Source organism: Pteronotus mesoamericanus, unplaced genomic scaffold, assembly GCF_021234165.1.
Source record: "Pteronotus mesoamericanus isolate MK-2021 breed Mesoamerican mustached bat unplaced genomic scaffold, CSHL_Meso_final contig_101, whole genome shotgun sequence".
In the NCBI taxonomy this organism is placed as follows: Eukaryota; Metazoa; Chordata; class Mammalia; order Chiroptera; family Mormoopidae; genus Pteronotus; species Pteronotus mesoamericanus.
The window spans coordinates 11,406,009-11,422,484 of record NW_026555001.1 but is presented as its reverse complement, the minus strand read 5'-3'; the positions used below and the strand labels follow the sequence as shown (position 1 = coordinate 11,422,484).

The 16,476-nt window shown below is 36.9% G+C and overlaps 1 protein-coding gene across 8 annotated transcripts in view; it reads left to right on the top strand.

Moving 5' to 3' along the window:
- Nucleotides 1-16,476, top strand: part of BIRC6 (baculoviral IAP repeat containing 6) — a 204,381-nt gene extending 187,905 nt beyond the window's left edge. For all 8 annotated transcript variants that reach the window (XM_054568064.1, XM_054568109.1, XM_054568100.1 and 5 more), the window contains exons 71-74: nt 1,324-1,401; nt 7,651-7,839; nt 11,548-11,682; nt 14,867-16,476. In XM_054568064.1, the coding sequence (XP_054424039.1) occupies nt 1,324-1,401; nt 7,651-7,839; nt 11,548-11,682; nt 14,867-15,046 (582 nt within the window). In that variant the 3' untranslated portion in view covers nt 15,047-16,476. The remainder of the gene's footprint in view (nt 1-1,323; nt 1,402-7,650; nt 7,840-11,547; nt 11,683-14,866) is intronic.

Genomic DNA, 16,476 nt, shown 5'->3' with positions numbered 1-16,476 from the left:
TCCTTTGTGTTGCCTTTTTTGTGTATCATAACTGTCCAGTTTTTTCTAGGATACATTTAACTGTGAAGCTTCTGTTAAAATGTCTTATATTTCCTTATAAATAGGAAGATACATTTCTATCCCCCCACCGAATAGTCGACAAACAGGTATAATAAAAACTATTTCATATGGAGATAAACCTTCTAAAATTTGATTCAGAAGAACAGTCATCACTTTTCAAAGTAATTTTGGACCGTTGGATGAGATTTCAACAGTAAATTCTATGCTGAGAGTATTTAATGTTTGAAAATCACTAGAGGGTCAGAAAAATTTTATAGACTTCACAAACAGATACTACCTTGATGATGTGAAAACAACAAGTGCTTGAAGGTGATTGGTATATTGAAGATGGCCCAAGTTTTCTTTTTGTTTTGCCCTCTTGTTTTCTGAAGATACATCTTGTTTTCTCAGATCTGGGCTTGCAGGTTTCATTTTGTCTTCATCATAAACTCATGTCATAAAGCTGGAATTTGTTTTGGGGTTTATTGCAGGAGATTTAGCCCAATGTAGACATACTTTTCTTTGGGAAAGCAAAGAACAGGTCTCTCGTAACTGAGAGAGAAGAGGAAATAGCAGTGCTGACTTTACTTAAGAGAAAGACTGGAACCTGAATAGAGTTTAAGTGTAAAAGGTTAAAATTTATTTAAGAACTTACTTTCGTAAGACTTAGTGGTATAGGGAAGAGGGACACTCTCTTTCCCCGAATGTCCGGTGGACCTGTGTGTGTGAGAGTTTGAGTTCATTCTTACTATCTGAGTGAGTAAGTATATCGTGTCTTCAAGTTTGATCCTCAAAGGCCCTCTTATGGTATCTGTGAGGTCCTCCGCTTTGCACCTTCATGTTTGTGTGAGGCCAGATTTTATTTATATACTTCAACCAAAATAATATGTTGTTAACAGATTGAATGGGGAGGCAAATATGAAGTCAAGATCTCTTCTATTAAGTTATGCACAATTTTCAAAATTTATAAATTTTGAAAGATTTTTAAAAAAATCACTGATTTGTTTTTGGTTCGGAAAAGAGTTATTTTTATTAAAAAATATACTAATGTGTAGTATGTGCTGATGCATTTTTTGTTATGACAAAATTATAGTGTCACACAGATTTGGGTTACATCTGAAGATGTCGATTTGTTTTAATAGGCTGACCCTTAGAGTTTTGATTAGGGACAGAAAACTGAAATACTTTGACATAATAGCATTTCATTTTTACTTTTAATTGTGATAGTTTGCTTTTTAAAACACTCTTTTCAATTCTGTTTATACTTTTCTCATTATTTCTCAGGTTTGTTTAAGCATCTTAAATACATGGCATGGAAGACCAGAAGAGAAGTGGAATCCTCAGACCTCAAGCTTTTTGCAAGTAAACAAATTTTTCTGACAGTTTCCCTTATAAAGTACAGAACTATTCATGTTTCAAAATTGTTTTTTAGTGACCAAGAATAAACATAATAAACTAAACAAACAAAAAATAGATTTATAGGAGATAAATATTAAATAATTTATAGGTAAACTTTTAGTACAGTAGAATCTCAGCAAATCTGGAGTTTAGAATCTTAAGTGTGAGCATAAGACAAAAATTATATTTTGTCAAAATTGCCTATTAAAAAGTTCCTAAGTTGCTGTTAAAGTACACTATGATACAGCAAGATAAGACAGATTATCCCATCTCCCAGTCACTAGAGGCCTTAAATTCATGAATAGACTACTAATGTTATCTATCTCTATGATGTAGTTCTTCTGTATTCTAGTTAAGAGATTCATTTAAGGCTCAGAAGTACTGTCTCAGATTTTATAGTCTCAATTTTATAAGTTAATTTCCACAGACCACTTGAGCACATAAAATGTTACATAATATTTCATAAAATATTTTTTGCTGATACTTTATCTTAATAGTTCAGAATCCTGCCAGAGACATGGACAAGTAAGCATATTGACATGAATTAACCTTGTTGCTTGTTGATTAAGATAAATATTGTTGTTACAAAATAGTTTAAAGTCACATATATAGTGTAGTGGTTAAGAAAGACCATTGTAAGTTATCCCCACATAAGCCTATTAAAGTTGACTGACTCTGAAAAGATTCTTTTCCTACATCCTTACTTTGAATTCGGTTAAAGAAGATATGAAAAATAGTTTTTTAGGATGTCACTTGTGTGTGGTTCTCTGAAAATACCTAGCAGTATCCTATAAAAGAGAGAAATAGGACTATAATACAATTTTTTCCTTTTTGCCACTGTGGAGACCTGAGGAAAAAAGAGGTTACGTGATTCATGCAAATTAACTAAAGAAGTTAATAGAATATTCCTCCAAGTAATTACTTACTCATTTTTTAAAATAATTCAATTCTGTTTCTAAAACACTCCTTAATATAGTTTTTCTGCATGTCTGTTACTCTTGTCAACATCAACTAAGCTTTTATGAGTTTTACTATGAAAGGGAACTCAGAGCTATCCTATTTTTCATTAAGTAAATTAGACTTACCTGAGATTTGTAATCAATTCTGAATTTTAGTTTATGTAGTTTTTAAAATACATTTACATTTAATTTTCAGAGTTTTTTAGTTTAAAATTTGATTTGTTTTCAACTTTGATCTTGCCTGTATATCTTTATTCTATAGCAAAAATTCTACAAAATAAACTTAGACTCAAGATATTTAAGTTTTACAAGTTTGGAAACTTAACTACCCACACATAAAAGCGATCTTGTCTATATATTCCCTAATTTTTTTAGTTTTATATATAATACTATTATATAATTATATGGTTATATTTATATATATTTTCTATAAATATATAAAAGATATTTATATATATTTTCTTTCTTTATACTTTATGTAGCTTTCTGAATCTAGATTTCCAAGACTGTGATGAAATTAAATTGGTCAGGAGCAAGAAGTGGCTATATCTTATCTCTGGCAAAAGTGAAGAGGCTTGTCTTCCTCCAGATCTCAAGGGGAAATCTTTCAGTCTTTTCCACTGAGTGTGATATTAGCCGTGGGCTTTTCATAAACTCCCTTCATCATTTCCCTTTACTACTAGTTTGTTGCATATTTGTATCATGAATTAGAAACTTCAGAAGCAGACTAGATAGCCTCAAGAAAAATTCATTTCTTTTTAGTTAGAGTTTGAGACCTAATGCTGTTTCATTCTTTTATTTATCGCACATGCACAAAGGATAAAAGTACTTTTGCTAGAGTCAAGATCTTCCACAAAAATTTTTTTGAAGGTTAAATACAATTTAAAAGATTCCCAAAATATTTTGAGCAGTGACAAATATTATTAGAATGGCTTAGTTTCTTTGTAGTGAGACTCTTAAAAGAAAAATGTATTTGTATTAAAATAATCACATTTTTTAGTTTTATGCTATACATCTCATATCTAGCTGTAAACAGGTAATCCTCTTGATTATTTGCTTAATTTAAAATCAAAAGTCCCATTATTCATTAGAATTGTCATCAAGAACTATTACATTTTATCAGCACCAAATTTTGACATTGCTTATGTAACTGGTTTTTAACGTTGACAGTTTATACTGTGGAATGAAATATTTTGTTTATTAAGTTAACTATAACCATATGTAATAATATACTATGGTATGCAGTAGATGTTTTTCTGTTATTACCAAATTATTTTGAACTCATTCTAAGAAATTTCTTTAGCCACATGTAGCTATGATAAATATTTTTTCGTTTGAATCCAGGTATCTCTTTTAGTTAATTTTGTTGATCAGAATGGAACTCATGCTAACTGCTTCTTTGCACGTTCATATCACATAGGTAAAAATACTTTATTTTTAGAGTAGAAGCATTTTTTTTTTGTTTTACCTCTTTTACTATCTTCTGGATGCATGCTGTTATTTTTACTGCAAGGAAGACTAGCTACTTTGTATTAATTAAACTTACTTATGAGCACTGCTACTTTACCCCCAAAAAGTTTATTTTATTCTCACAGTCATCCTATAATGTAAATAGGTATTATCCACATTTTATTGATGACTAAAAAATAAGTTCTGAGTAAATAAATTACTCTTGTCTACTGTGGTCTGTGACTTCAAATATACACTGTTTCTCAAAGCTAGGTAAATCCTATTATTTTTGAATAATGAAAATCAAATCCTTTTTAAAAAGAGAAGTTCTTCTTTCCAAGGATATGTTAATTTACTGGTTTTTCTTTATGCCTAGTGTTTTATGGACTATCATAAAGTGTGCTGCAAAATTAAATGACCCAACAGGTTAGATAATCCAGAGGCTCCAGAAATTCCATATAATGAACATTATGAATAGTAGAAAATTATGAATAGTTCACTGAAGAAAAATAAAGTGGCATTTATATATTTCCACAAAATGCATGTTTAAAGAATAAATAGAAATCCTGGCCAGGGTAGCTCAGTTGGTTAGATTGTCATCCTGATATGCCAAGCTTGCGGGCTCAATCTGTAGTCAGGGCTCATACAAGAATCAACCAGTGAATATGTAGATAAGTGGAACAACAAATTGGGGGGGTGTGTCTCCCCCCCTTCCCCTCTCTCTCTAAAATCAATCAGTTTTTAAAAGTGCAATCTGTTACCCAATTATAAAAAAAAACCCATATTATAAATTGTTTATTGAATTCCAAGAAATACGATGTCTTATCAGATGCAAACTTTATAGTCCTTTTCTTTTTTCTTTTAGGAGACAGTATGTTATACCCAAATTTATTTATTTATTAAGTGTAGTTTTCCGTGTTCTATATACAAAACATCCTTTCTTTATGTTTCTTTTATTTGATTTAGCTGTTTTAAACCAGATAGGCTATGAATCTGAAATTGTTCTGAGTCTACACCTGCCTGAGATTTATAAAACTATATTTTGTCTCAAAGGAGGCGAAATTAAATAACTGAGTCCTTTATTGCAAATTGTGAAAAGTTTTTAATTTAAATTCTTCCTCTTCCTTTGTTGAAAGATAGCTATTACGGCCCTGGGCAGTGTGGCTTAGCTGGTTGGAACATTGTCATGTACATCAAAAGATTGTTCATTTCCTGGTCAGGGCGCATACCGGGGTTGTGGGTTCAATCTCAGGCAGGGAGCTTACAAGAGGCAACCAATGTCTGTCTCTCTCTCTCTCTCTCTCTTTCTCTCCCCCCGCCCCCCCGCCCAATCTCCACTTCTTCTCTGTACAAGCAATTAAAAATCTCCTTGGGTGAGGATTTTTAAAAAAAAAAAAGAAGAAGAAGAAAAATGGCGATTATGTCTTACTCATATTAATAAAAAAGGAAGATTATTTACAAGGGAATGGGAAAAGGAACTAATAAATATGTACTGGAAGGTTATGTCAGAAGTTTCAAATTTGAGTTAGGGTAAAGTCTGTAGCCAGAGAAAATCACTTTCCTTCAATGATTTTCAGTAGTACACTTAATTTCAGAAAATTTTAAAAACAGATTTTTGTCTCAGAATTATATGGGTTAAATTTCTTTTTTTTTATAATTAACCTTGGCCTTAAGAACATGGTTGTTCCAGGTCATATTTAACCTTATCTGTTCTTTTGTCATAGTGTTTAAGTTCAAGTTCCCATTTTTAAAATGTTCTAAGAAAATATATCTTTTGACTTCTAAGATACTTATCCTTGATGTTGTTTAATCATCTTTCCTAATGAAAGGCCAATTGCTGTTAATCTCTTTTAATTTACGAAGCAGGCAGATGGTATCTAATGTTTTCCTGCCTCCAAAGATGTTATATTAGTCAATCATACAGGTACATTGGTTAGCAGTATTATGTTAGCTAAGTGAGCTCTCTAAACATTTATTATATCTAGAGAAAGAAGCCTAAGCCTTGTCTTTTGTAAGTGAGGTTCAGAAGGGGTCTTAAAGCCATGTTGTCTTGCCAATGAGAGTTTCTGGTAATAAGGATTTTGTGATACTGTGAAGTTAATTTTCCTTGGAATAAAAATGAAGACTGGGCTTCTGGCCAAGATGGAGGTGTAGGTAGATGTGCTTTGCTTCCTCACACAACCAAAGAAGGACAATAACAAATTTAAAAACAAAAAACCACCAAACTGCCAGAAAATCAAACTGAACGCAAGTCCGAAAACCAAGGAGTTAAAGAAGAAACATTCATCCAGACCGGTCGGAGGGGTGGAGACAGGCAGTGGGGGCAGAGACAGGCAGCTGGGGCAGAGAGGATGCACAGCGAGGTGGCATCTGGAGGACCGGCCGGGTGTGGGGGTGGTGAGGTAGTGGCAGACAGACCAGGCGGTCCCACATTCTCTTGCGGATAAACCAGAGGAACAGCAGGGGGGTGAGACAGACCACGCAACCCAGGGTTCTAGTGCGGGAAAATAAAACCTCAAAACCTCTGGACGTGAAAACCTGTGGGGTATGCAGTGGCAGGAGGAATTCCCAGCATCACAGGAAAGTTCGTTGGAGAGACCCACGGGGTCCGAGAATGTACACAAACCCACCCACCTGGGAATCAGCACCAAAAGGGCCCTATCTGCTTGTGGGTAGTGGCTGAAAGCCAGCTGAAATCCAAGCAAGCAGCATTTTTCCCTCCCGGACCCCTCCCCCACAGACAGCAGCAGGACACAGTGACCTGGGTTGCTCCGCCCTGACGAATACCTAAGGCTCTGCCCCTTACGACGACGTAACAGGTGCACCCAGACAAAGAAATGTGGCCCAAATGAAAGAACAGATCAAAACTCCAGGAAAAGAACCAAAGGATGAGGAAGGAGTCAACATGTCAGATGCACAGTTCAAAACACTGGTAATCAGGATGCTCACAGAAATGGTTGAGCATGGCCACAAAATAGACAAGGCTATGCGAAGTGAAGTAAAAATGTACAGGGAACCAACAGTGAAGGGAAGAAAACGAGGACTCAAAGGATTTGGAACAGAAGGAAGAAATAAACATTCAGCTGGAACAGAATGAAGAAACAAGAAGTCAAAAAAATGAGGAGAGGTTTAGGAACCTTTGGGACAACTTGAAATGTGCGGGGGAGGGGTACAGGGAATGAGAAGCTTAATTCGTAGGCACAAAACAGATTGGGGGAGGTAGAGGATGGTATTGGAAATGGAGAGGCCAAACATAGGTACAGCGCATGGGCATGAACTGGGGGGGGCAGTGCTGATGGGAGGGTGGGGTGCAGGGTGGAGTGGGATAAGGGGGAGAAAAAAATGGGATAAATGTAATAGCATAATCTGTAAAAAACATTTTAAAAAAATGAAGACTGCCTCATGCATAGTTTTCCTTACAAGTGAATATTGTTAAGAGTACATGGTTAGCTTTATGCTCTTTAAGAGTAAAGACAGTTTAAGCAAATAACATTTAGATAGGTATGTGATATTTATAAACCTATTTTTTAGCAGTTTTAGGAAATAAAATCTTCATGTCTATTTTTCAGGGATTCAAGAATATAAAAGTTAGGATATATAAATATTATATAAGACTCTACTTATTTAAATTTTGCTTTAATAATAAAGTATTTGAGTGATATAATTAACATCAATTTTATGGTGATGATAATACATATGTGGAAACCCCTATTAAAATTAGGAACTCCTAGATGACAAAGCAAGATGTCAGTTTACTGGGAGTCAAAATTTTCCGTTATAACGTGTCTATTTCTTTGTCCCTCAGGTATTGGTGTCTGTTCAGTCCCTTATATTAGTAGCTGAGCCTTATTTTAATGAACCAGGATATGAACGGTCTAGAGGCACCCCCAGTGGCACACAGAGTTCTCGAGAATATGATGGGAACATTCGACAAGCCACTGTTAAATGGGCGATGCTAGAACAAATCAGAAACCCTTCACCGTGCTTTAAAGAGGTATGTTCGATAAAATTAATGGAACACTTTATTAAAAATACTATAAACTATAGTTTATTAGAATTGTATTTATGGTAAACTAAACTTTACTGTAGTTTTTAATCATAAAAGATTAGTAGTAATGAAATATAGGTGAACTTTAAAACCACTTCCTAAAAGGTATCTGACTCGATTTTGGGACAGTTTTATTCTTTATTTTTGGTAGTTGGAATTCTAACAAATTGTCTAAATATGTTACTAAAATATTCCTCATAAAACTTGTTTTATTAGTCAAGATAACTTTTTTTAATTTTAGGATTTTTTTAAAAGATTTTATTTATTTTTAGAGAGAAGGGAAGGGAGGGAGAAAGAGAGAGAAACATCAATGTATGAGAGATAACATCAATCGGTTGCCTCTTACATGCCCCCAGCTGGGGACCTGGCCCACAACCCAGGCATGTGCCCTGACAGGGATCAAACCAGCCACCCTTTGTTCACAGGCCAGCGCTCAATCCACTGAGCCATACAAGCCAGGGTCAAGATACTTTCTAAAGTTGTCTTGTAAATAGAAATTGTACCCTTATAATAAAATCTGTGTTAGAATGTTGATGACATTTTTTTTTCTCAGGAAGAAGTTGGACTTTGTGAGTTTCTGGACCTGTCTTGATATTCTCAAGTGCTTTTTTTTCTCCACATCCTGAATTGTGGTTCTTTTCACGTAGTTAGTTGTCTGTCCATAGACTGCCTTAAATGTGACTGTGTATTTCACCAGCCATGTCACATTACTTCATCGCATCTTACTTTAACTGTGTCATGAAACATTTTTCTTTGTTCAGATTATTTCCCTTGATCATCAGTTTCTTAAATTGTGCTAGAAACTCAGTGTTTTAGAGGAAATCTTGGCAATTCACCTGACAGAAAATAGATCTTTAATATAGCTAAGCAGTATAATTTGTGACTACTATGTAGCATCATACCTGAGCTCTTCTCTTCATCAAATAGCATTGCTGAATGGACTCTGAAGGATTATAAGAAGAATATTTGTTTTGTTATTACTAAATAAATTTGCATTTTGAATGACAAACAAGTATTTTCACAAATCTTGCATTTACTTTGGAAGGCTGTGGGAAATCATTTTTCCTAATATTATAGGAAAATATAGGCATTTCTTTGTGCTCATAAGCATAATATTCTCTTCATTTTCAAGCTTGGGGTACTTAAGTAATTTATTTTGCAATCATATTGAATATCAGCTGTTATTAGGCACTGTAGTAAGCTACTTGGAACTCAAGGATAAATGAAATTCTGTTTCTTCTCTTGCAAAACTTGTATTCCTCCTGTTTGTACATAAATTAATTTCTTCAGTGCCCTTAAGACTCAGATAATGAGTCCGGAAATATAAACTACTTGACCAGTCCACTAAAATGTATACTGTCACCTCAAAATTAGCACTGTGTAAAACTGAACTCTTGGTTCTTCTTTCACACTCTCAGTGAAAGTGGAGTCTCAGTGTCATCTAAGCTCAAAACCTAACCTCCTGTGATTTCATTCTTTTTCTCATACACCACATGCAATTGACAAATCCTGTTGGCTTCACCCTTCAAAGCATAATCAAAATTTGGTAGTGAAGACCATTTTCACTGTGGCCAGCCTATCTCACACCATCATTACCTCTTGGACTGTGGAAGTAGTTTTCTAACTGGTTTCCTGCTTCCACTTTCGTCCCTCTCCAATGATTCTCCAAACATAATCAGATCGTCTCACTCCAATGACTTCCCATTGTGTAAACAAGAAACCCCAGCATTTTCACCATGGTCTACAAAGCTCTACATTGTCTGGTTCATGTCTACTTGTGTTCAGAGCATCACTCAGACATTAAAAGTTTGATACCAAATCTTAGGATGTGGAGCAACTGGAACTCTGATACGCTTCTGATGAAAATATAAATAGGTATGACCTCTTTGGAAAACACTTTGGCAGGATCTGATAAGCCTGTGACTAGCAATTGCACTCCTTGGTATATGCCCAGTAGCAATTGTGTACAAATTGTGTATAGAGAATGTTCATGTCATTATCCATAACTGTGAAAATTTGGTAACAGTACAGTTGTCCATCAACAGAATGAAGGGACAAATTATGGAATATTCAAGAGAAGTAGTACTGCAAGGTAAATGAATGAATTGCTATATATATAAACATGGACAAATATAAACATAGTACAGAGCACAAAAATACATTTCATATGATTCTACTTCTAAAAGTTCAAAAATAAATGAAACAAATGTGTACTTAAAGAAGCTAGGATAGTGTATCCCTTTTTCTGAGGAATAAATGTGAAAGGGGACAGAGGTTGGCCTCTGGCATACTTGGTAATGTTCTGGGTTTGTTTGGTTGTTTTTTTTTTAAATCTGTGTAGAGATTACATTGGTGTGTTAATGAAAAAATGTGTCCAATTGTATACATGATTTGTGTACTTTCCTATATGTGTTAAATTTCAATTTTAAAATGTATTTTAAAATTTATAAGTACACGTATTTAGTCAATGTATAATTTGTTGGTTCCTGCATAAATTTTTTTCCCGGGAAGAAAAATTCACTGTTAACACAAAGGAACTTAGAGTGGGGAGTGGCTTTTACAGAAAGCAAATAGTGTAATTTGAAACAGTAAGCCTTCTCACCCTGTAGAACCCAGCGTCCATTAAAGGGGACTCGAGTGCTGTCCTGATTGCCCCAGTTAGGTATGACTCCTCCCCTTCGCATTCCCTGGAATGTGTGAAGTACTTTTTTCTACTGCACTTGCATCCCATCTGTTTCTGTGGTTATTATGGTTCTTCGTGTCAGTCTGTAAGCATCAAACACAAAAACAGTTAAACGTAGTAGGATCTTACTGGTATTTTATGTCCATTTCCAGGGTTTCCTAATGATTTTTCCTTGTATGTATTGTTGCTTTTCCTTCAGGGGAGATAAGCCCAGGGGACAACAGAGTAGGTCACCCAGAATACAGAATAATATGTCCAAATTGATCTAACTTAAATTTGTCAGAAATTAGACCTCTACTTCTTACACATGAAGAAATTTTACTTAGTTTTTAAAGAGAGGTTTTCTTTAATCCCAAACGAAACCACAATTATTACAAGGAAATGTAACTTCATAAGATAAAATCCTACCCATAAATTAACCAGAAGATAAAAGAGGTAGGCAGAGACAAATGTATTTGAAAATATAAATTTAAAAAAAAAGATAAAAGAAAGTGAAAATATGTCTTTTTAAGGGCTCTGTTCTGATTTCTGTTCAAATGCCTATGCCATTTGGACTGTCTTTAGGTTGTCCAGGTGTCCTCTGGGTTCTCTTTGAAAGGCAGACCTTTTCACAGTTTTTCTGCTGTCAGTACTATCCTAACTCTTTGCCCCTGGTCATTTGTTCATTTCCATTCGCCTTCTGAATACCTCACATTGTCCATGCCTTATCTCTCTGGATAGGATTAACTGTTCGAATGCTTGATTGGGACTGGGCATTATTTTCTGCTGTAGAATTGGAAATTTCAGTATGTGTCACCTGATGTCATAAACCTAATTATTTCCTATTAATAATGCGGAGCTCACTGAATTGAGTTTTATGGACATAAAAAGATTGCAGCGCTTTTAAACTTCATTCCTTTGTAATGCTCCATACTTTGTCTTTCAGTTTCTGACCCGAACATGTTTTGTTCCCTTGCTTGTTTATCCTTAAGGTGATACACAAACATTTTTACTTGAAAAGAGTGGAGATCATGGCCCAGTGCGAGGAGTGGATCGCGGACATCCAGCAGTACAGCAGTGACAAGCGAGTGGGCAGGACGATGTCCCACCATGCAGCAGCTCTCAAGGTGAGTTAGCGCCTCACCCGCGCCCTGGCGGTGGCTTTGAAGAAGAGTTGTATGTTCCCTGGCAGAACCGTGGCCACCTGATGGGAGAGGGTGGTAGGGAATCAGAGAAAGGTTAAATTTATTTTAAGTCCAGAGGCCTGAGTTACTACCCAGAAGTCTGTAGAAAAGATATGTTCAGTCAACTGTGAATCAGCAGTTCCTAAAATAAAAAAATGGCTACGGGGCTGAGCCAACAGAGTTTTATCCGTTGTTTGAAGGTGGTGACAACAAAATGTACTCTGTGAATGATGTTTTTCATTCCCGTAGTTCTTCCCTAGGGCGCCTGCCTTCTAGAATTTTATTACTTGGAGCACTGAGGGAGACAGTAGCTGTCGAGCCTCCCACAGCTGACTGGTGGAGGCGTCTGTGGCACAGGCCTGTGGGGGGAGGCGAGCGGCTCTTTCCATCTCGGGCGGGCGTTCAGGAAGCGGGGATGTGAAATGGGCTGGGGCCGGGTCTTTCCCCGTCTTCAGAATGTCGGTTCCTGCTCAGCCTGCGCTCCCTTCATCCTCCAGTTATCCTCCCGCCCCCTGCCTTCCACTTCCTTCATCCCTGCTGGTTCCTTTCCTTCTAACTTGAAGATTTACATTTTTAAAACTTTTAAAAAGAAAATTATTTTCCTCTGTAACACTTGTATCTCCCAAGCTAGTTTTATTTTGCTGCATTATTATAAAACTGTCTTTTCTTTTGCCATCAGACTAGAGCAGTGAACACTTCTGCCCCCATTGGAACACTCCACCCGCTCACTGACTGACCTTTTGCCATTTACCGTGCATTCTGCCCAGGTCTCCCGCTCTTCAGTTCTCTGGAGCCGTTGACCCTGGGTCACCTCTCTCTCCACTCACCTTTCTCTCTCCTCCCGGCCTTTACAGATGCTTTTCATTCTACTTTTCACCTGCTCTTCTAGCTCACGTTCGTTCAATTTTTAGCTTAAATTTCTCGGCATAGAAGCCTGCTGTGCCTTTTAAATTAGGCGATTTTAGTATAAGCTTCTCTGACACCCTCTGCCCACCTACGAAAACACTCAGTGCTGTTGTGCTGTCTTCTCTGCTGTACTTTTCACCTGGAGCCTGTCCTGGCCCCTCTTCTCACTCGTGAACTCTTTTCAGTGAACAACTCCTCCCCCTTCTCCTGAATGGCCGCATGTGTGAAGGCTTACACTTTGGTCCTCAGGGCTGTTTTATTCCCTGTCTTTCTCATGGTATTTCTACCCTGGACTTTGGCCATTTACTTTTTAGAAGTGACTTTTCAAACTATTGTCTGCTCTTTGGTTTTTCAGAATTATATTACTGGCATTTTTATTTAGACACCCTGTCGTCATTCAAGGTCTGAAATGAGAACTTACAGTCCCTCTAATTAAGTTTTCTAACTTTCTCTATTAATTTAATTTTCTTTTTTTAAAAGATTTTATTTATTGATTTTTAGAGAAGGGAAGGGAAGGAGAAAGAGAGGGAGAGAAACATCAGCGTGTGACTTCATCTCGCGTGTCCCCCACTGGGGACCAGATCTGCAACCCAGGCACGTGCCTTGACTGGGAATCAAACTGGCGACCCTTTGGTTTGCAGGCTGGCCCTCAGTCCACTGAGCCATACCAGCTGGGGCTCTATTTACTTAATTTTAAACCATTTTTTCTCTGCCTTAAAATCTTTAGATATTATTTAACTCCGCCTTCATTGAGTGTCCTGTTCAGTGCTAATCCTGTCAGTGCTACCTTCTTAAGAGGATACCACCCTGCCTCCGCCATTTCTGTCCAGTTCCCACAGCTTAGCCGGTTTGACCTCCCTGCACCTGGTTCTCCTCCCTTTCCTCCTTCCAGTTCTTTCTATAGAGCAGTTCTTTCTTTTGTCCTTCCCCAAACATGTGTTCACACGTTACACAAAACCTCAGTGTCTAATGTCCAGCCTCTTTGACTTTGTTATTTCAGTCAGTGTTTGCTTATATCTCAAATCCTTTTACTCTGTTGTCTCTTTCTCACCTGGACCTGGGAATCTCGCTCCATGAATGAGCCCAGATTAATATCATTTCAACTGTGCCTTTGCTGCTCAGTGCTGCTTGAGAAAAGAATGCAGCTGTCCAGCTTAATTCCACAATGAAGGCATAATGTTCCTACCTCACCTGGGCTCTTGAAATTCTCAAGTTTTTCTTTCTTCTCCCTAGTTAGTGTTTTCCGCAGTGGAAAGGAAATTGGGGCTAGAGAAAATTACCAGCATGTAAACACTTTGAAACCTTACAAATGTCTGCAAGTGTGTGGTTTATCTTACCTTGTTTTAATGTCTTACACTTCCAACCAAAATTAAGGCTCTGTGAGGTCAGAGATTATATATTCCCTATTCTACTCACTGCTTTTACATTGTCAGTATTCATTCAACACAGTGCCTGATACATAAAAATTGTTCTGTAAATGTTGGTTAATTGATTTTCAAAGGCAACTATTCACACACCTAATTTACAAAGCCCTTGGTGGGATATTTGAGGTAATTTCTTTCCCACTAGAAAGTTATAAACCAGAATGAAGTTTGTGGGCAGCCACCCACTGTTACGCCCTTCCCCAAACGGCAGTATGGGGCCATGCTCGTTCACAGTGAGGTGGTCTCTGTAGATTTTCATTTGCTTCACTTTTTAAAACAATTTTTGATGATAAAGTTATTTCTAAGATTTGTTCTGAGCATTAAGTGAGACAATGTGAAACATTTTGAAAGGATTCTACATACAGCCTACTGCCTGATAAATACTTATTTTCATTTGTTGAATTATCACTGGGTTTTAATTTATGGACTTGTCTTTCTTTTAAAAATGTTTAGCTAGAGGCAGCATGTATTACAACTCAAGGTGTTACTGTCTAACTTAAGAGAGTATCTGTAGCAAATAAGTCATCAGTAATGCTGTTCTCTACAGGGTTGGGGGCATAGGGAGGGTCTGTAGGCACATACTGTTCAGGGCTTCTCAAAAACATCAATTATTTTGAGAGCTATTTGCCAATTTTGTTGTCTCTCTGTTATGGTAGCTAGAATAAGGAAGGTGATCCCAAAATATTTTCAGGCCTGTGCTTTGGGTATTTTTTTTAATTCAGTTCTTCCCTCAAATGATCCTATGTTAGAACACCCCAGGGTTTGCAGTTTTAAACATCACTCATTTTCTCATGTAGCGTCACACTGCTCAGCTCCGGGAAGAGCTGCTAAAGCTTCCCTGTCCTGAAGGCTTGGACCCTGATGCCGACGATGCCTCAGAGATGTGCAGCGCCACCGCAGGGGCTGAAGAGACTCGAGTGCACGATCCGGTCCTACCCGGCAGCAGTAAAGAACTCCCCAGCGACTTCAAATTATGAGCTGCATTGACATGGACTTCATAGACACAAAGGCTTTGAAGCACAAGCCAAATATGTCAATATTTGTATGTAAGAAACTAATTATGTAATAGGTAATGAAACTGAAACTATACTCTGCCCTTAAGGAGATCCAGTTTAATTCAAGGTGATCTTTTATTTACCTGTACAAGAGTGTAAACTTTTTTGTGCTTTTATTTTTCAATTGTGAGAACCACTGATTGGTATGTTGAACAAATTTGTGTATACAAAGAAATGGATAAATCACTGATATATAAGGGAAACTACCTTAGGAAAGAATGTTTACTGAATGTTTATTTTATTATTTTTTTTTTACTGTAGAGTGAGAGGTTGTTAACAAAGAATATATATTGGTCATTCTTACAACTACTATTTGAAGTCAGCAACTTTTCACTGAATTTGATAGATTTTATGTTTGGCCATATCTTCATGCTCATATTTGATTTCTGAAGACCTCCTACATACACTTCAATAAAAGTTAAATGACATACCCTTCTTTTTTGATTTACTGGTACATTTTTAAAATGACAAATCTGCCATAAAAATGTGTTGTTGTTGGCGACTTGCACTTGTATGGATGAATTTATTACATTCAACATATTTAATTTTATGCCTTCTAATTCTAAGATGCAGAAAAAAATAAATGAACATGATTTTATTCTATGCCAACATTCGGGCTTGTGAATGTATTCGTTATTTGAATTTAAGTATATGAAAGGGAATGGCCAATTTGAAGTCACTCTTAAACTGATTGTTTCCTAAAGGGCTCCTTTTCCCCTCTGGACTCTGGTTCTCTTGCTGAAGTCACATGTACGCGTTAACCCCGAGGCTCTGTGGAGCAGAGAGGCTGTACCCCTCTGGTGCTGTCATACAGTACGTTCTGTACCTGCTGCCGTATGGGCTCATTTTCATCTTCCAAGAGCCAAATAAATAAAGACTTAGGTGTATTAGTATGTCTTATTTCTACAACAGTTTGCCACGTGTGAAATGCTATTTCTACAAAGAATTGGACACTTCCAAGGCCTAAGCATGAGAAGGGAAAGAACATTTTTCCAAGACCACTTATCACAAAGGAAAAACTAAGGTGGTTTTCGACAGTATTTGTAGTTCAAGTGGCACTTGGGAACTCTGAATCTGGAGCTGATCAGAAGGAGCTGTGTCTGAACAGTGAGTTGCTCTCTGGAGAAAAAGGGGAACTCGAAGGCACAGAGCTCCCTAAGCATGGATGCAGGAGGGACAGAGTGCGACCCGGAAATCCAAGGCTCTGAAATCCATGGCGTTAGGCCTGGTGGGTGGTGAGCTGTGCCAAGAATGACAGCATAGTCAATGTATGAAAGAGAAGTGTCAAATGTCACACACAGACATGCTAGCTAAAACCTACGTATAAAATGATCAGCAATAAAAAGTAAAAG